Here is a 22,375-nt window from a genome sequence, read left to right as displayed (position 1 = left end):
GATCACAAATATTAAATAAAAAAACTAATTTTCACGATGAAATACTTTTCATACAGGAAACAATTCTTTCTTCAAGCTTTTCAGCTAGTTAAAATAATAGCTCTATTTAGACGAAACTTTTTAACTATATCGAGAAAATGATACTTTAATTAAAAAAGAACTTTATTTTTTTTTAATTATATTGATAAGCTCCTTGAAATCTACTCCGTAGCCATTTGTAAAAATATATTTTTTTTGTCTAAAGTATGTTCTTGTGTGTGCGGATATCTTTAAATCTTACGGCCAAAATTGTCTGCGAGAGATATGGGGTAAATCTAGGAGAATACAATATCACCTCTCAAAAAGGGGAAGAGTAAAATAAGAGAGGAAAGGGTATTGTAAATTTAAGGAGAAAATAGCAACTAAAATTTTCAAAATGTTAATATGTAATGTTGCCAGATTTTTTAAAAAATATTTGTATTTTACAATACACTTATTAGAAAAAAAAACTTAAAATTATTTTTGAGAGAATTTTTTGAGAAAAAATTTTAAATTTTGCAAAAAAAAAGTTAACCTTTTATTTTTTTTGTAAAAATATGGCAACCCTTATCTGAAGCAAGTAAAACTTTTTAGTTTGCAAAAGGTAAAGGTAAAGATCGGTCAAACAAGTGCGTGAAACGTTCAGAGTTATAATGTTTTATGAAAAGTGAAGTTTTTGAGAACTTTTATAGTGATTTGTTGTTTGTGATTTTAGATTTAAGGTATGATTTTAATTTGAAAAAAACTTAAATTGTTCTTAAATTGAAAAGCATAAATTAAATCCTTGATATTTTTTTTCTAATCAAAAAGGGTTTGATTAAAATGATTAAGGTCATAAGTAAATATTACTTCATAGCGAACGAGGACAATTAAGTTCATAATTAGTACAGCTCATAATAATTGGATATTACATAACTTAATTTTTATTTATACATTTGCAAGAACTATTATATAAAGAAGTAAGGTTTTTTTGTCAGATGCTTAAGATCTGAATTAATACTTAACTGACTGGGTTCTCTATTTTAGTTAGGCTTGACTTAGGTCATGTGATAGTTTTAGGTTATATTATTTTCACATTTATGTATTTGGATGGTTTCCAGCTATTATTATAGCCCCTAGATGCCAGGGGCGTAGCCTCTAGTTATTTAATAGATTAAACAATTACGGTCCAGTCATTTATATATAGTATGTGCACTTCTGTAATGATTAATTTAAGTTTAATTGTTTACATTTAAGTTGTCTTATTCAGTTTTTAAGTTAGAAACAGATATTGAAATACTTTGAAATAAATTCTTTGCGCTGCCTTTGAAAATGTTTTGATATGTGCAAATTTTGAAAATTGTTTGTAAAAATATGTTTACAGTATGTTGATTGCTTTGTTATTTAGTAGGGTATGCATTCAAAAAAGATTTTTTTCCTCGCAGATATCGTCATTAAATATCATAGAACAATAGTATTTATCAGAAGATATAAGTTTAACCTTTTCAAAATTGAATGATTTTTATAGGCAAAAAATATTTCCCTATTAGAAAATTTTTTGTCTTTTCGTTTAATGTAAAATATGAAATAATATCGAGTAAAATTTATTTTTCTTTTTGACTGACGATTTAATTAAATTTGCTGCTTTTCATTCGCGCATTTATTTTATTTTTGTTGAGAAATTGTTGGCCGCGCTCAATCCATTTACAAAAGTTTATACAAACAATTTTTTTATCCATAACACTTTTCTACATCCATGTATGCATGTAGAAATTTTAAGTAGCGCAGCTACAACATAATCATACTCTGTCCGTTCGTCTGTCAGTAAATCATCAAGCAACAAATCTGTTTTAAGATTTTCTGTAAAATTGATTTTAGATTAAGATTATGAAATTCAATTGAATTCAATTAATGTAAAAATTATACCAAATATTTTGTTTGTTGCAAAAATCGATGCAAATTTTTAATTCACCATGAAAAAAATATATTTAATGGTTTATTTGGGTTAGAATTTTAATTTACAATCTATAACTAATCTCCGCGTTTTAAGCAAAATAAAATGAGTCATTTTAATATTAAATGAATACTTTTTTAATCAATAAAACAAAAGATCAGCAAAGATATTTAATAAATATTTTGTTTTCAATATTTATAATTTCTTATTTATCTATTGGTTTATACAAGAAATTTAAGTTTTGGAAATCCCACATTTTAGAAATTTAATGAAAATTTAAATACACTGGTTTATAGCAGCCTAATAAGTTTCTAGCTTTCAACTTTTCACCCTGTTATGGTAGATTTTTGCTTTATTTAAGTCAAAGTCACAAGAGTTTTAATTCAGAAGTATTATCCCATCTCTTATTATATTTTGCAATTTAAAAATGTAACTTGCATTTATTCCTAAAAATCTAATTTATGATAATGATATGACATATTCAAACTTTATTTGACCTCCTCAAAGATTTTATTGAGTTAGGGATTCCCTTTTTCATTCATTTTTATTTTAAACAATCGGTATTTATAGAAAACAACGGAAAAATAGAAAATAATTCGAATTTTAGGTTTAATTTCCTTGGAAATTTTACATCAAGAAAACAGCTATTTACTTATAGACTAATATATAAATTTTATGGCTAGTTTTTTATTAGAGATATTCTGGGTAGGTGAGAAACAGCACTTCATGTTTTAATTGATTCCTTGTTGTGAAGAAAGAAAATATGAAACTAAACCCTTTGCTAAACTTAGACGTTTGCTAAACGCTGAAAGACCTCTATGAAACATATAGACCAATGTAGCAAGAAACGACTAATCTCAATCCAGTAAAAAATACCCCATACCATTACCAATTACTTAGAAACTAAATTTTGTAAAAGTAACATAACAAGTATAATAATGTCCATGCTTATCGAAACAAAAGTTTTTTTGCGCTGAAAAACAGTAAATTGTTATACAGACCTGCAGTACTGTTCGATCACCCACATAATCTAATTAGCAAATTTTTAAGGACATAGGTATAGGCATTACGACACGGTTGACAGAACCTGATAACGTTTAAGCTTCGCTATTTAAACAAAAATTGCCATGATTTATAGTTTTAATGTAATGCGTTAGCAAGAAACCTGACTTGAACTTTTAAAAAGGCCTGTTTAGATATAATATATATATGAAAGTTTTTATGTTTAGTTATGTTTAAGGAGCGTAGCACCTCTATATATATTTATATATGCCTGTTCGTTATGTCTGACTCTATCTATATGTCTTATTTGTCCACCTTTTAACCATCTATATGTCTATTTTTTTATGACACATACAAAAAAAATATATACATAACACAATGGTATAATCACAAACAAACATTAAAATTGATTATGCTTACTTACAGAATAACAAAGATAATATTATTCACATAAAAAATCGTGTCAAAGGACTAGATTATCTCTCTCGAGGTAGTATAACTATCCATAAGTGTATATCTTTATGTTAATATCTTATTTTCACATACCCACCCTTTACTCATATAAATATGTACGTCTTTTCAATCATTAATTACCAAAAAACTTTTATTGTCAAACTATGGAGATGTTCCTCCTTGTTTTTTTCTGTGAATTCTGCTTAGGTTATACATATCAAATATCCTTTTATCAGGAAGGCGGATGATAATGTCTTGAATTTGATACTTAGTCCAGTTTCTTAGGTCTACTGGCTACTGGTGTATTACAGTTTAAAAAGTCTAGTTTATGTTAAAATCTTACTGTTACTTAAAGCATATTGAAGATTTTAAAAGTAGCATTTAAAACACATAAACATACAAGCTTTTTAAGTAAAAAGCAATTTAATTTTATGTACTTTTCAAAGGTTTAACTTTTAATTTTGTCTATTTTTCCATAAGACACATAAATTAACTGTTATATAAATCTAATAGCGGCTACGCCCCTAGGGGCCTGTAGTGCCACTGTAAATGTTTTTTTTTATTTCATGTCTATGTTGCATTCAACAAACAGACAGACATCCCGTTACTTTATTATAAAGATAGCTCTTTAATTCCAGATTAATTTATGATCTACCATTGCATTGGCAGAATTTCATGAAAATTAGGGAGAAAAAATATTATATCAATTGATTAGGAAATGCGTTTTAGTAGTTATTTATTTTTTAAAATTATTAATTACATCCTTTAATTATAAGGCTTTTCTTTAGAAAAAAAATAATGAGTTTAAATAAGTAATTGTTGTTATTTAATTAACATAAGTTGACTTTAATTCCTTGTTTATTGACAGATTTTAAAACTTACCTACTTTGAAAAATATTCTTCAAAAAAAGCTTCTGTAATTTTTCTGAAATATTTTTATAATTATGCTAAAAATAAACTTAATTTTCCTGTTAAAATTTGAAAATACAAGTAGGTAAAAATTTTTATTCTATTTTTATCAAAATTGGGAAAAACTTTTTGAAATGTAGGCCTAAAAACGTCTACATATTTTGCTAAAAAAAAGTGATGAATCAAAAATGTGAAATTGCTTTAAAATATGTCCGAGTTTTATGAAAACTGGTGTCTATCAATTTCTATAGATAATATTTCATGTTTTGATTGGTGACGTGATACAAAAATATTTTAGAAAGTTGCTGATTTTTGAATATTTTATTCGAAGATTTTTTTATATCTAAATTTAAAATCATGAAAGCATATTTAATATTTAAAAATATTTGTTTCTTACTTTTCTGCCAGTCAAATCATGACTCAATGTTAATATTTTGTGTTTTATTCATCTCAAACTAAGAATTTTTATAATTTTCTTGTTATTGACTGATTTTAAATTTAAAAAAATGTATAGGAGATAATTAAATGAGGTTTCTTGCAAAAATATAAAACCTTTTTAGTAATTTATTGTTAATACCTGTCAAAATTTCTCTATCCCATGATTTAAAAAATGTATATCTGATACTTTTACATTGAACATGTCTTTCCTTGATTTTGTTTATTTTGTATCACCAGTATTTGCTGTCCTGTCTGCAAAAGTTTAAAGTTTTGCTGATTTATTGATAAAAACTAGGATAGCATTCACCATTCAAGCGAAGCATAAAAAAATAGTTCTTACATCATTTTCAATTTGAAATGTTATTTTTTCTTTGAACTTATTAACTTAGAATCAAATTCAATCGATCATTGATGGTTTCAAAAGATCTCGCCAACTCCATCTACTTTTTATGGAAGCTTCATATAGGTCCCGTAATGGTATTGGGCTATTTCATTTTTCGGTTTAAGTCTTGAGATGGTTTTATGTTATTTATTGGCACAGCAGCTATTTGTATCATAAAATATTAATACATGATTAAGTTAAATATTGATATAATACTGATAATTCAACATAAAATTAGACATTTAAAAATGTTTTTTAAATTTCAATTAAAATTGATTGTTTGTCTTTTTTAAAAATGCTCTTTTAATAAGAGGAAAAAGATTAAATCTGTTTATACTAAAATATTAGCAAGAATGACAATTTTCATGAAACTGAAGCTCATACATTACATTTTACATTTTTTTACAATTATGTATTCCTAATATGCTTTTCTGATTTAATTAAATTACAATACTTTAAAAACTCTGAATTTATAATATATATTATTATATTTAATAAGCTGAAATCATATCAAAAACATTTAGACAGACAGAATCTTATTATAGAGTCACTACAGTATTAAAATATTAATGTTATTGATATATTTTTTATGATAAAAGGTGATGATCTCACTTTTGATATATTATCATTGTTAAATAATCCAGAATCCCTAACCACAGAATTTTAAAATTTTCCTTTTCTAGCAGCGCAGCAACTCTATTATAAGGCTCTGTCCGTACGTTATTCCGTCCAAGTAAGTTGGGGGAAAATAACTATTACTTTATGGTTCTCCCACTCCCAAATTGTTTTTTTGTATTTGTTGTATACCATTCACAACAAAATAGCTTAAAACCACAGCAGGACCAGTAACTATATTCCCCGAAGAGTAAAGCCCAATCGGATCAGTCGTTACCGAGAACTTCGGCCTGTCAGACGGACAGACATCGTTGTACTTTGTATTATAGATAAGCAGATTAAATAATTCCAATTAGTATTTTCAAACAGTGATTTATGTACAGTACCTACAAAGTTCTCTACAAATATTTTTAAGATAATTTTTCCATTAAAAAAGTGTCTACTGTTACTATATTTTACTGTTTTTTTTTTATTTGACGCTAGCATGCAGCATGCTTATTTTATTTTTGATATGGTGATTTTTCAATTGCTGAGCTGCTTGTGAAATAATTCGTCTTTTTAGTTTTAAAAAATAAGATTGAATCTTGTTGACAGTTTTATCTATTTCTGCGATACATTCAAAAAGTGAAAATATAATTTTTATCTTTAAAATGACAGGTATAGATTTGTAGAAAATACAGAAAATATTGTATAACATTGCAAATAGAGCTTTTTAATTGTTGCTTAGATTATTCAACCTATAATTTATGTCTAAACGTTTAGCTTTATATCGACATTTAAGATACTATTTAGCGTAAAATTGATTGTGACTGAGCAATTATTGTCGCGCTGTTATTCTAATAGCTTTAACTCAAGTAACTGTCAGGGATTTTAAGGGATAAGAAATAAGACCAAAAATTGAGGATTTTACATCCCCTAGTACTCCTTCTGTAATAAGAATTAATGATGGAAAACTAAAAGCTTGGATACTGTTTTTAAATAATGACATGTTTGTTAGTAAAACTTTTGGGACCAGAATAATTTACAGTCCAACGTCCCCTACCTCCCTGATACAACAGATCTATAGTATAGATGTATATACAGACAACTACGTCCCTTCCTTTTTCAAAGACCTGTTTCGTCTGCTTCTAAATCATTATCTGCTACTTGGCTGTGTTAATATAAGCGGCACCATTTTGTTTGATTTTCAATGACCCAATAGAAAGGTTGCACAAGGCAGTTGCGATGGGGAGATAGAGTTATTTAACCCTTTCTCCCTCTAGTGTTTTACTCTAATGTTAAGGCACTCTTCAATCAATTTTTAAGGTCTACATGTGTGTTTAATGTTTGTGTGTAAAGTTGCAGGGCTTATTGTATAGGCAGTTAGTGCTGAAATATATACAACTAGCGGCTTCGCCCCTAGCCTCTAGGGGCTTTGCCCCAAGGGGTGGTAAAAAAAATTAAGGCGAAATTCGTTGAAGGACCAAGGAAATCTTAAGCAAAAAAAAAAAAAAAAATGGGGGGGGGATTTTTTTGTTTTTTGGGGGTTGGGGGTGTCCCACCCCTCAAGAAAATAGCTTAAAACCACCACAGGACCGATAGGTATATACCCTGAAGAGTAGAATCCAATCGGTTCAGTGGTTACCGAGATCTTAAGCTTCAGACGGACGGACGGACAGACAGACGGACGGACGGACAGACATCAAGCTACTTTGTAGTATAGATAGATTAGGCGAAAGATTTTTTCAATAGCACAAAAAACGGATTTTTAGAAAGCAACAAATTTTAATCCTCAAATAATTAATTAAGTGTTTAAGACTTTGCTGTAATAGAAATCATAATGTAATCAGAAATATATTTTTCCTTTTATTTGTGTGAAAGGGTGAAATCTAACACCACTTTTAATGTTTATTTTCATTAGTTCTTAGAACTAGATCTGCATATGTACTAAACAAAACCTATTATTAATTGCGCAGCTACTCTACAAGAAGGATCTGTCTGAGCGTCGGTTGAACAATAAAATCAATGTATATTAATTTTTAACATTTCTTTAAAAATTCCGGATCATGTTACTTGTCGATGCAGCGCTTATCACATGTTACTTGACGATGCAGCAAACTCATACATGTTACTTGTAAGTGCAGCAATATCCCCCCTCCATTCCCTATAGAGATACTAATATGATTATAAATAGAAACAATTAAGATTAATTCGTTAGCTCAACATTTATTAGTAATGGTTTTGAATATATGGAAAAACATTATTAAATAATTAAACATGACATTGAATAGCAATCTGGTTGCACAAATTGTAAAATGCATTATCATTATAGCGATCCCTCCACATGTATTCATCCAAATAACTTTGTAAGAAGGTTCTGTGACAACCTCTCATTGCTTCAAGATGAAGGAAGTTGTTTGGGGTTTTGAAGTTCTTTAGAAATGACTAAAAAGCCTATTTTCAATAAAAAATATAACTAACATTGTCTGCCCATCTCCTTTTTTTTATCTCCCTTTATCATGTTACTTGTAGATGCAGCTCTTATAAACATGTTACTTGTAAGTGCAGCGCTGCATCGACAAGTAACATGATCCAAAATTCCATTGCAATGCTCAATAGAAATTTATTGATTTGTTTAATAAAAAAAAATAACTTTAAGCTGCACCAGTTATGGATATGATTATCTTTCCTCTGAATTTCCCTATTCTAGAGTAAGAAATGTTAAAGATGTTTTATAAACAAAGAGTTTACAAAGAGACATGAATTCATAATTGAATTAGGAAGTTTATACCTACATGTTTTAAAATTAAGTGAGGGTGGGACTTTACTCAAAAGTTAATGAATATTTAGAAAAATGCAATTCTTTTTTGGAGGGCAAAAATAAAGAAATCAAGTTATATCTAGTATATCATTAAGTTTTGATTCTAAATGTTTTTTCCTTTTTCTATTTCCAAAGCAGAAAGGATATTAATTAAGAAGCTCTTAATTAATTAATCAATCATTTGATTCTTAGAAGGAAACAGGATAATTTTTAATGTTTTTATGTAATCAGACAATGTCCGTTTTTTTGTTCCAGAGTTTGACAATCAATTAAAGATTCCCAGTCTAAAAGTACAAACGCAAAGTTTTAGAAAAGTTTCTATACATATATTGCATTTACTTTACTTCATCTTAATTGTAAATTGCAAAACTACTTATGGATATAATCGTCTCTGCTTTTTTTTACATTAACCTGTAAATTTTCTGCAATCAAGACATTCATCATTTAGACAAAATATATTCTTTTACAGCATCTTGATATACATTTCATAAATTCAAGAACAATTGTTTTTTTAGTGTGATAAGTTTAGGGTAAAATATTTTTTTCTTCTTCAAATGCAATATCCTTGTAAGTCAAGAAATTGGAATTATGAATGAATATCAGCCAACAAATTAAAATAAAATTTGATGAGTTAAATTTAAACTTTTGTTTATAAATAAACTGTCATGTAAATCTAACCAAGGATACAGGGATAGCACAATTGCCTTGAAATTAATCCCCCATCCCATTACAGAGGAAGAATTTTAAGTTTTAAGGGTATATGTTTCAAATGGAGGATTTTGTTGTAGATTTATTTTTTTTGCCATTGACCTCTCCCTCCCTGAGATCTAGTTTCTCTCTGTTTATGTGAAGTTTACCTTTATAAACAAATTTGATATACAAAATTTTTACCAAATTTGCTTCTTTAAATATGAACTAACCAAATCTACCCCCTTTATGATCTATATATCAAATAAAATGATTATATTTTTCTGTAAGTTTAGTTAAATATAACTCTGAGGATGGTTGATAACAAAGTAGAACCAGACAATAACTTACTAACTGCTACATTCATCTCTTTAATTGCACGACTTTTATCTAAAAGTCTTAACTGTAAATGGTAATTTGTTGTGACTTTTTAGGGCTATTATATTCCCTAATCTTACTATTGATGTCACACATTTTGGATCAAGATTCGCAAAAAAACACCAAAAATAAGCACATGCACTACCTTTTACGTTTTGAAGGTTTTAGATTATATACGGGAAAATAAAAAGAGGGGGGAGAGTCTTTAAGATTTAGGATATATTTTGATTTAACCTCTAAAACTAAAGGACAGCTGGAATCTAAAATATACCTATAATTGCAGTGGATTCGCGCCAAAAATATAATATTATGAAAAATAATAAAGATATTATACCTACGGCGAGAGCCCCGTAGGGGTTTTCCTGAGAAAATTTGAAGGGTTATTTATAAAACAAATAATGTTGTAAATATATTCATGTGAATCTTTACATTATACTTATAAAAATCTATCAATTACCTACTGGGAGAAATATATTAGAAAGATGCTTTGTTTATAACAAGAATTACAAAATAATATCCTTAAAAAATAATCTACAGTTATTGAGAAATTAAAGAAATATAAAGTAAGTTAAAATCACATTGCAACAATTTCTATCTAATCATATAAAGTTGCAAGTCATAGCCAACACACATTTTTGAATATGTGCATTCAATTCCGCATCACAACCGGTTCCATTCCAGCTGATATCGAAGCCATTTTCAAAAATGGTTTAATATGACAGTGAGTTAGAATTGGAAGGGATAATTTGTGAAATTGTGCGTTTGGAATAATATGCTATTCTGAAGATTTTTTAATGTAATAAATATTGCGGAAACGATGGCACTTCAACATTCTTAGGCTGGTGTACTCGTTTTGTTGTACACGAAGTTGAAGGACATCTTTTAAGTTATATATCGCAGACAACCAACTCTTTAATGGACAGCCTTGTCGATCTGGGTTACTATACCCTCCTCAAAAATAGTTATTAACCTTCCCCAGGACCTTTGAGAAGCTAAGCTGTAAAGGAGAACCATATCGCTTCAGCAGCTATCGAGATCCTTCGTTGCAGACAGACAGACAGACATAGTGTTACTTAAGGATAATACACAAGCATACCTTTCATTAAAAAAATCTTTATGCCTTACAATCCTGAAGTTTTAAATGCTTAAATTCTGTGAATTCTTTCTGTCTAATCTCTCACAGATACACTGTAAAAAATATGAAATGATTTATTTGAAGAAAAAAATTTTTAAATGAAGGGAAAATGTTAAAATTGGAAATTTCGACTGCCCTTCAGCATGAGAAATAGTCAAAAATATTTTTCTTAAACACCAACTTTTGTTAAATTCATATTTTTATACAACAGCATGCTGTAATCGTTATCTTAGAATGAATTTACAATAATTCAGCTGAACTTTTTAGAGTGGAAATGTAAAAATAGAGAGGGGGGTGATTAATTTCTAATTCTGAGGAAAGTTAAAGAGTTGAAATTATTCAGATAACATAGGGTAGGGGACATTTACTCCAGGGATAAGACAATGGCCGAAAGATTTATATATATCCAAGGTAGGTAATATCCAATTGTATCCCCTACAATTATTGGTTAAAAGTTTGGACACTCATCTAAATGATATTACCAATCAAAATTCAATTAATGTCCCCAAAGTTGTTAAGGCAACGAATTAGTAAACGTTATTATATACTTTTGGGACTAGCATAATAAACAGCTCATTGTCCCCTTTGTTCCTGCATTTACACTGTTAGACTTAGTGACTTCTTTTTAACATACAATTCAATAAAATACTTCCCAAGAATTAAATTTAAAAATAAAATAGCCAAAAACCATCTTTAAGAAGTTTTTCTAACAAGGAGAGTTCAATCAGTACAGTATCTCTTCTTAAATCTTAAGCTTCAAGAAAAAACCTTACTGCTTTATATTATAGAATAATTTGATGTCGACATATAGAACCTTTATTTAATTGGATAAGGGCACACTTTCTGAACATAGACGTCCAAGGGGGGGGGGGGAGGGTAATGGGGTGATTACCCCCCTCCCTCTAAAAAAAAATTTGGATTTTCAATTTTTACCCCCCCCCCCCCCAAAAAAAAAAATGCCTCTATGAAATAAAGATTACTCTCCCCAAAATTTTTAATTTCAAAAGTTTACCCCCCCCCCCCCCCCAATAAAAAAGCTTGGACGCCCCTGTTTCTGAACCTAATTTTCTAGAAAACACAGTGGAGTTAATGTATAAGTTAGCTAGGAAATACTATGTCACTTTGAAACAGAAATAGTTTGAGAACATTTAAAATTTATTGGGTACAATTAAATGATGTGACATTTTGTGTAAATAAAGGGTGGAAACCTAAGTTTTTAGGTACTATTTAAAACTGTCTCTAACTGTTCAAATATAGTTTGAATTCCTTATAATCTAGGTACATAAAGTTACAAAGATAGGGTAGCCTTGATGGTAGGGGTAAAACTTTGAAAAGATAGGATAAGTTCAAAATATTATTCATTTAAACGTACCTTATAATTGAAACTTTTCAAACTAAATCTGCTAATTCAATATACCAGAGGGGATGAAATTAAGAATATAGGGTGTTATTAAAATAATCCCAATCCTTACCCAAAAGATCTTGTTAACCACAAAACCTATTCGAGATTTTTTACAAATGTTGACGATTTTCAAATACTCTGAATTGGCAACCTAAATTTTTATAAAATATTTTTAGTAACATGAATAGAACACCTACTCTATATATTTATATTGAGGTATGTCCTATATTATCTTGTTATCTTTACCTGTATGTGGCGCTATAACAAATTTAGGGTTATAGGTATAGGCAAACATAATAAAAATTTAACTTATTACATAGGAATATTCCATATAATAGAAAGCTGTTTTTTATTCTCAAACATTACCCTATTTATAAATAATTTTTTAGACAAAATGAATTGTTTATTTTACTGTCTCATATGATATCATTCTATAATAGCCCTCTTTCTTTTTTGTTGGTGGATTTTAAAAATAAAACAGGATAAAATATATATTATACAATACATAGTTAAAATATTATCCTTTCCTGTGATTTATCTCTATAAATAATAATGAAGTAAAAGGATGTCTGTCTGTTTGTTTGTACCAAAGGATCTGTCTTAAACTGGTTAAACCTGGTTCTCCTTAACAGGGTAGCTTCTCAGAGGTCCCGGGAAGGTTTATAACTATTTTGGGGAAGGATACCACCACCCTCCCAAGAGAAATACAAAAAAATATCGTAGAGATTTGATCGCAACATAGACATGAAATAAAAAATCAAACATTTACAGTGAAACTAGAGGCCTCTAGGAGCGTAGCCGCTAGTTGATAAAAAAGTAATCGTTTTTTTAATCTTTCTATCCCAATAGCCGTGACAGGAGAAGGTGGGGAAATAATATCACCTATAATTCTGCCCCAGTATTTCACCATATGCAATTACATAGAAATCTAATATTTAGGGATAAAACATCATGTTTTAGAAAAATACTAGCGACTACTCGGGGTTCTGTAATAGTAGAGACTTATATAATAGCTTTAAACCATCCCAAGGCTTAAATTTGAAAAAAAAAGACTAAAACCACCACAGGACCAATATGAAGCTTACCTGAAATAGAGAACCCAATCGGTTCAGTAGGTTTTGAGATCATAAGCTTCAGACAAAAATAATAGGATAAAAATAAGATGATTCTTACGTTGGTAAAGAATTGTATTCATTTAGCTGGAATTCTTAGATTCATTATTTAATTTTTGTAGAGTTTATAGAAAAGCTTCGCTTTTAAAAGGGGGAATGATTTACTTTCGCTTTATCCAATTATTTGCGATTCCATTATAAATTCCTATGTTTATTATTGAAATACATATTTACATACACACAAAGGGGAATTATAAATTAAATTGAAATTACAATAAGATTCAAATATAAACTTTCTATTTAATGAATGTTTATTTTTAATTTTATGTTTTATCATATACTAGCGGCTTCGCCCCTAGCCTCTTGGGGGCTTACCCCAAGAGGTTTGATCAGCCTAATTTTTCGTATTTTAGATTTAAAAAGAAAAAGTAAAAAAAAATTGTTTTTTGAGGGGGGGTATTTTTCATTTTTTGGGGGGGTTGTGGGTGTCCCACCCCCCAAGAAAATAGCTTAAAACCATCACTGGACCAGTAGGTATATTCCCTTAAGAGTAGAGCCCAATCGGTTCAGTGGTTACTGAGATCTTAAGCTTCAGACGGACAGACAGACATCGTTTTACTTTGTATTATAGATAGCCAGAGCTGGATCTTTAAATCATTTTAGTGGTGCACCAGATCGGGGTGAGCCAACTTTCCACCAATGAGAGCACAGCATTTTAAGATATGCCGCACTGTGATTGGCTGAAATTCGGCGCACCCCGATTTGGCTCACCACTAAAATGGTTTAAAGATCCAGCTCTGTATTAAGATTTTTAGTGCTATTGTGAATAAATAAGTCAGATTTTAAACACTTCTTTTTGGTAAAATCATTTCTTTAGGCGTTTTTATCATTTGATATTATTTCTTCATTGTTGTTTGTTTTCGCATAGAGATATAAGATAATAGATTTATTAAACAGAAACATGGAAATGTAAAGATTATCAAACTTCTATACAATTTCGCTAGAAAACATTATTAAAAAATGAAAGATTTATTTCTAATAAGAAGCTAAGATACTCTATATTTCATTAACTCCGTCTGATATGCTTTGAACATGTGTTTTTTTCATTTGGGAATTTTTGTAAAGATTCCTATGACCGATTGGCATTAAGCTGTTTTTTTAGTTATTTTAGTATATCTAATTGTTTTAACTTTCCAGAAAAGTAGATGTGCACTGTTTTCTAATCTTATTTCATTATAATTTCAGGTATTACTTCAAGCAAGACAAAATACATTTATCAACACGATCTCCCAAAGCAGCAGAACAAGTCTCATTACTCAACAAATACGTAGAGGATTTGTTACAAAACTTTTGGGGGATTTTTTCCCTTCTCAAGTTGGGAGATTTTTTCCTTTTGTGTTATATGAAGTGACCCGTCTCAAAGCAGAGACACTAAGACACGATACAGAAAAGTGAAAAAGACATTCATTATAATAGAAATCTCCCTCATACCCCTTTGTTACACACTTCTTTTTTCTGTAAAAAGGGTAAAGTTTCAAATAATTTGTTCTTTTCCGCGTTTCTTAGAAACAATTCATTCAGAAATTGGGGGAAAGATTTGAATCTTTTAAATGTTAAACAAAAACATTGCCTCATTGACTTCAGAAAGACTTATATTTCACTAAATTAGACAATTTTAACAGTTTAAAGGAGGAACAAAAAAATAATGCTTGTTAAAATTATATTATAGTGAAACAAAAAGCATGAAAATGATACCTCATATTGTACTTTTAATACTGCTACAAATAAACAACAATGGTGCGACTAAAGACGACTTTTACAATAAAATCCGGCACGGGCGCCATCTTGAAATCGAAGATGAAACCGCAAATAGCGCTCCAGAGCCGCCCAGTTGGACGAATGAGGCGGCAATGCGGTCGTTTGAGGCAGAATCATTTGACCAGCGTGTGATGTTGAACTGTCGGGCCAACGGAAATCCGTATCCGACAATGGCGTGGTTTCATAGAGGCATTCCCATTGATGAAAATCATCGTTCTGGAGTTATAAGGGTAAGGATTACTTTTTTATAGCAAAGACTCTCTAAAATATGAGTTTTACTGCAGTTTTTAGCTACAATTCTATGACAGGAGACATCACAGGGATCTAAAGGGATAAGACATAGGCCAGTTAATTGATGAACATCCCTAATAATAAAACATCAAATCACCCCTTCTGTAGATTACAATTAGTGGTTGAAACTTTTAAACCAAAACTTAATGAACCAACTAATCAAAATTCATTAAAGTCCCCAAAATTGCACGCCAACGAATAAGAAAACGTTATTATAAAACTAGTGCAATAAACAACCCAATGTCCCATCCCTTCCAGGAGACAACACAAATGGTTCCATAAGAAATAAAGTAAATTTTCTAAATATAGAGAAGTTTTGCAAATAAGAAAATGAGCAATTAGCAGGCACGCGGCGAGCATTGCACATAGTTTTCAAAAATTTGTCCTCAAAGAGTTCCGAGACGAGACTAAAAACAATTTGGACCTTTCAAACTGAATTTTTGAATTTACCCAGAAATTTCCCTTATTTGGCAGTGGCCATCATTACATTATTCCAAAATATTTTTTATATTGAACATTTAATATTTTCCTGCTCTTGTAAAATGATGCTGAAGTCTAATCTTTTATCTCTTTTTTATTAGGGGGGAAGGTTTCTGGGTTTAATCATCTTTTTAGCACCCAACCCTCCAGGGGAGGGGGGGGGGGATTTTATCCTGGTGAAATAATTCATTCTGCCATTTACGTTATTTAGGAAAATTTACAGCGTTTTACTTATGTGTGTGCAATTTACAAGAAATAAAACAAATTAAATTAAAATCTAAGCAATATATGATTTAATTTAAAATGATTGTTTGTCTGTTGGATGTTGCTAAAGTTATATACAATTATCGGCGCTTATTATTTTGTTAATATTTGTCATTTTAATTAACTTATATTTAATTTACATGGCTTTGAGCCTTCTATTTTATTCATTTATTGATTTTATAAAAATCATTGTTGCTACTTTTTCTTGGGACATAATTGTCCTTGGTGTTTATTTCTCTCTAGTGCTTTTTGGCCTGGTATGAAAATAAACTAAAACTTTTGCGTTTATGCGCGCGAAGCGTGCGTCATTTTTGCAAATTCTACTTTTTCTGCCCAAAACACATATTTTTAGAACAAATTGATGTCAAATCCGTTGTAAGATGTATATAGACGCACAATATTAGCTTTTGCTTAAGTTTAAGTAAAAAATATTTTTAACTACGTGCATTTAAAAAAAATAGATGAAAGTAAAAAAATAATGGATCTTGGAAAGAAAACGAAGTAGCGGGTAGCGTCGTATTTTCACACTAGCTTTTCTCTTATTTCAAGGCTATACCGGGCTCTAACCCTGCGGGATAATCATTAACTTTTACCTAACCTAACGTAAAATAAATAAGCTATCACAAATTACAGTGGAATTACGACGAAACCCGCTTCTTCGTTTTCTTTCCAGGATCCGAAATAATTATCGTAATAAAAAGCTTATAACGATTAAGATTGATATATGTTATTGTGTCTAAATCTTTGGAAAATTTTCATAACGTTTATTCATCAATTTTTGAATAACTGTTTAATAGAATAGATGATAGATAAACTTTTATAATATTGAACTTTTTTATTGCATAAATCAGGATGAAATTTTATTTTTAGAATCAGCGCTACACTATAATTGCCTTTTTCTACTAATAACTACGTTCTTAACTACAAAAGTATGTAAAACAAATTTAGGATACCCTAAAATCCATTAGATTTTTATTCACTATCAGAGATATAGTTCTTTAATAATGTAAATCAACTCTAAATACTGCGCCATTTATTATGTATGCCATCCTTGTTCAATTTTCTCAAATCAAATTTGTCAGCAAAACCAAAAATCTATTAAATAAAAAAGAATGATTTTTTCTTTTTCTCAAATTCAATTACATATGTCAATTCATTTTTATTACAAAAAAAGTTAGCAACTTGTTAAATAGTAATTTAGATAGAAGCATAAATGAATATATCTATCTACCGATTTACCTACATAACTATCTATCAATCTATCTGTATTACTATCTATCTTTCTATCTATCTATCTACCAATCTATCTATCTATCTATTTATTTATCTATATAATTATCTATCTATCTATCTATCAATCTATCTGTATTACTATCTATCTATCTATCTACCTATCTATCAATCTATCTGTATTACTATCTATCTATCTATCTATCTATCTATCTATCTATCTATCTATCTATCTATCTATCTATCTATCTATCTATCTATCTATCTATCTATCTATCTATCTATCTATCTATCTATCTATCTATCTATCTATCTATCTATCTATCTATCTATCTATCTATCTATCTATATATCTATCTATCTATCTTTATTATCTATCTTTATTATCTATCTTTCTATCTATCTAACTAACTAACTATCTATTTTTCTATCCATTTATCTATCTAGCTGTCTATCCAACTATCTACCTACCTATTTTTCTATCCATCTATCTACTCATACTAGTGAATATAGAAAAATCAACTTTGACATAGTTATAGATAATTAATCATTGGCTTGTCCCCACCCCTCGCCCTACTTTCTATTCGTACCCTACATCCTATCACAGTGGAATTTAAAGGAAGTCTTAGAAAAAACTTATTTCTTGTATTCCTATTTCAATTTTTTCTTTTTGATCTAACTGTGCTTTTGTAAAGCAATTTAGATTTAGATTAAGATTTTTTCAAACGTTTGATTACATTTTTTTTTAAATTCCAGTTTTAAATATTTGTTCAACTGTTGTTTCTCTCGGAAGCTATGTTTACCCTAGAGCGATCTCCCTTGAGCAAAACTAACTAAAATATACATATTACATATGCAAATGAACTAAAGAATAAGTATTTGTTTAACATCGATTCATTGTCTAAAAGCTAAATATCATATTAAAGACTAATCTCAAATTTTCACTGGTTAAAAATTACCTTTATTTATAATATTAAAATAGCTAGCTTGCCTCAGAAAAAAGCCTGAAACCATCTCAAAAAAATGTAATTTGCTTATAAATGAGAATTTTTGTTACGGAATTCATGTTGATATCACTCGAAAGTGTCTCTATTATATCTATGTTATATTGTCGTTAATGAATTTTTTTTATGAGATGAAAACTTTTTTTTAAATTTGACTTTCCTTAAATTTCGTCAAAAACATATGTATTATATGTAGATGTCTTGCGTTGATTGAATAACTAATTTAGTACTTTTAACTAACATTTCATCTCTTAACAGACTTTTAAGTAGCGCAGCTACTTTTTAATCATGGTATGTTCGTCTATACTTCGATATTCTAGAACATTCTGCGACTAGTGTAAAAACTCTTTAAAAAATCAATATATTATTACTTGGATGTTGTACCAGATTAAGTAATACTCGCAGCGCGCTTAAATAATGATTCATCCATCCACCCCTTTATCACATCCCCTCCGCTCCTACAGGACGAACGAATTGACCAATAAATAAGGTCCATATAAGCAATCTAACTTTCCGACAAATTTTCACCTAACAATATTTTTATGTATACATATCAATTCTTTCAAATGACTGTACGATTTTTAATACAGTTTACTATTGTTTTTATAAAAAAAAAACTTTTCTTGTATTTTTCTGAACTTAATTGTTCCATTTCGAAAGAGGAAATAGCTTTTAGGGCTAAGGGCAAAAAAGAATAAGAAAATATATAAACGTTTTAACTTATATACATATTTAAAAGCGTAGCTTACATTTTTTACATTGTATAAGCTCTTTTTTGCTGAATAACTGGTCAGCACTGATATGCAAAATAGCCGCTATTACAAAATGTTCTAAAAGTGTTTTTGCTTTCTTAACATTTTGATGGATTAGGACAAAAACGATATTTCTAGAGTTAAGTTTAAAATAACCTTTTATAGCATAGATACTCTATAATTCACTATCTCTGTCCGTCCGCCAGTCAGTCCATAATGCTATGGTGGATATGTGATTTTCCCAGCTGCTATTTAAGATAGAAGACTTCTTGTCAGCTTTCAATCATTGAGAAGCAGAATAAGCTATAAAAAAATCCATATAAAAGTATATGCTGTTGACTTTAGTCATTACCATATTTACAGGTAGATTAAGGTTTTTAGCTATTTATAATTTGTCCTATTGACTGTAATGTATAAAGAGAAGACTACACATGTAGTGCAAGGGTAAAAACAATTAAAATACTCACATAAACACATTTAAACTACTTTTAGTATGCATATACATAGCTTGATTTAAATTTTATAAACTCGCCAGAATAACATTAAACAATATTGTACATACATTTGCTTGCTGCAAAATTGCGTAAATACAGGATTAAAAAAAGAATATTCATTTCTATGATTTGATTATTGAGATGCCCCGCTTATAATATTGTACTCTGTTGCCCTAGGAATCATTTTTCCCCCTAAAATGAGAAGAAAAGGATCCATTATATCATACAAAAAAGTTGCTGCAAAAAAATGAACAAACGGACTTTCTGGTAACGATTTTAGAGTTTCTTTGCTGTTATAAAAATCAAGTTTAAAATCGATAGAACAATTCTAACAAGTCCTTTGGAAATTTTTAATTTGGAAAATTCTATATATCTAACTGAACCTATTACAGATAGTTTATAACGTACAGACCCTAATTATAGAGAAGCTACATGACACCTTCTAGCACAATAACATGAATGAGATTGATATACAGAAATAGAAAGGAATTTCCATTTTTCCACCAAAATTTTACATTTTAGTGTAAAGTTGTTGTTTTTTATTTCCCATTTAAAATTTATTTTCTGCAATATTTTTTGGTGATTTTTGGGGCGTGACTGCATATTTGAATGTGTGTTTTCAAAAGCAAAGCTTTCCTTCAAAAAGGTCTATTTTTCATCCGTTAGAAACATTCTATCGATTTCTAACTTTGCCTGATAATTCCTGAAACTATATGGAACAACTTTGGAAACGTATTAACTCTAAAATATTTAGAAAAAAGTCTATTTGAAGCATGTTATTTTTAAAATATTTTAATGGGATTTAGATGACCTATTACAATACTGATTCCTAAGTCGATAAAGCAATTGTAAACTGTATGTTTTTTTTATTGTTGAAACTTTTAATAAAGTATCCCTTCGTGTTTTTAAGAACATTAGCAGTAAATTTAAGAAATATCAACATTTAACATTATGGGACTTTAATGTACTACTGTAAATTTGTGCATTTATTTATATTACTGTGGAAATCTTTACAACAAAAGCCCACCATACGTCCCAAATACATAAGTAATGCGTAATGTCATGTCATGGCCCAATTTATAGGGTATTTGTGCGTAGGCGGACAAAGTGTCTCAAAAAATCAGCAATGTGACGTCATAAAAATAAGGAATTATCCATCTCTTTAATAGGTGTTTTCTATCCCACTTCTCCTCTCATCTCCCTCATTTTTTATGACGTCACATGGCTGATTTTCAGACTCTTTGTCGCCCTACATTTGTGCTAATATGTATATGATGAACTACCCGAACAAGTACACTGAAAATGAACTAAAGTCCGCACTGTGAAACATAAATGTTTTGATATTTTACTTTGGCATTTGTTTAACAGTCGTACTACATACAGGGGGGGAATTATTAAATGATATATTTATTTTTCAAATATAAAGAACAATATGTTTTTAAACGGTAATTGTAACAAATATAAAACAAGGGACAAAGTTTCAAACTTTTTCGCCATTTAAAAATAACACAGTTGTTTTTATAACAGGCAATTGTAAAATGCTCTAGTCTCTTGACCATAATGAATGGTGGGGACATTGGGCGGTTTATCACACTAGTCCCCAATGATTTAAATAAAAAAAATTTACTCGTTGGATTAACAACATTTGTGACTTGTATGGAATTTTGATAAAATGGATATCCAAACGTTTCAACTAATAACTATAATCTACAGAAGAGCTAATTTTGTGTATCATCATTGGGGATGTACATCAATTTTATCGGCTATTGTCTTATCCCTTTAGTTCCCTGATAATAAAAAATAAGATTTGCAAATTCCACAACTTTTTACTTTAAAATAAATAATGTATTTTATCTATTTAAGTTGAAGAACGACAACCAGACGTTGGTTATAAAGAAGCTGCGACCTGAGCTGACCGGACAGTACACTTGCAAGGCAATCAACAGGTAATTAGGGTTACAAGCGTTTCTTTTGTCTCTAATACCTTATACATACGGGTTACTAGTCCATTTGGACTATTATAAATTTTACTTTACCTAACCTGAAATCAAAGCATCAAAAATAGGGCATTTTTTTATATAAAGCACGTTTTGGTCAAAATTTAAAATGTAGTTTTCCACCAATTTTTCAAAGACATAATAGTGTTTAAGATTAGTTCAACTTCCTTGACTGTTATTCATCTGTGTTTTTACAATATTCGGGTATGGTCCCTTTCGTGGCAACGCACCTTAAGGGGCGATTCTTCGTATTTTTCAAAGTAGGTTGTCTTTTATTTCTAGCCCCTGTGGGGGGGGGCTCTAACCCTGCGGGGCCAATTGCCTAACCCTCTGGGGCAATCACATAACCCAATATAACCTAACATAACCTATGAAAAGCCATTTTAAAAATACAATAAATCGCCCCTTAAGGGGCGTCGCTACGAAAAGGACTATTCCCCAATATTCTTCTGTAAACCTCTTTATTGTCTTGTTCTAATATCTTTTGAATCAATTAATGTAACTTTGACTTTAGTAGCGCATTTAACAAGATTTAAATAAAACAATTATTGCCTTCCGATAAATATAATGATGGTTATAGGCGTAAAGTTTATTTATTTTAATAAAATTATAATTTGACTGTTTTCAAATGAACAAATCTATAATTGTGGTGTAACAATGATAAAATAATTCTATTGAAAAATGAGGAGTAAGAATATGACAATAAAAAAATACTAGATTTAGATGTTTTAACATCACACCAAAAAATTAAATAATATTACAGAACACTGTATATATTATG

General features: G+C 29.5%; 1 protein-coding gene across 1 annotated transcript in view; it reads left to right on the top strand.

The window, feature by feature from the left end:
• The first annotated feature begins 610 nt into the window (after positions 1-610).
• LOC145334025 (fibroblast growth factor receptor 4-like) overlaps positions 611-22,375 on the top strand; it is a 45,635-nt gene continuing 23,870 nt past the window's right edge. Inside the window, exons 1-3 of the mRNA XM_080179303.1 lie at positions 611-740; positions 14,510-15,312; positions 21,461-21,543. Coding sequence (XP_080035429.1) covers positions 15,007-15,312; positions 21,461-21,543 — 389 coding nt within the window. The 5' untranslated portion in view covers positions 611-740; positions 14,510-15,006. The remainder of the gene's footprint in view (positions 741-14,509; positions 15,313-21,460; positions 21,544-22,375) is intronic.

Source organism: Acartia tonsa, chromosome 12, assembly GCF_053477335.1.
Source record: "Acartia tonsa isolate MP-2025a chromosome 12, ASM5347733v1, whole genome shotgun sequence".
In the NCBI taxonomy this organism is placed as follows: Eukaryota; Metazoa; Arthropoda; class Copepoda; order Calanoida; family Acartiidae; genus Acartia; species Acartia tonsa.
The sequence above is the reverse complement of the archived record's forward strand: the minus strand, read 5'-3'. Positions and strand labels throughout refer to the sequence as shown.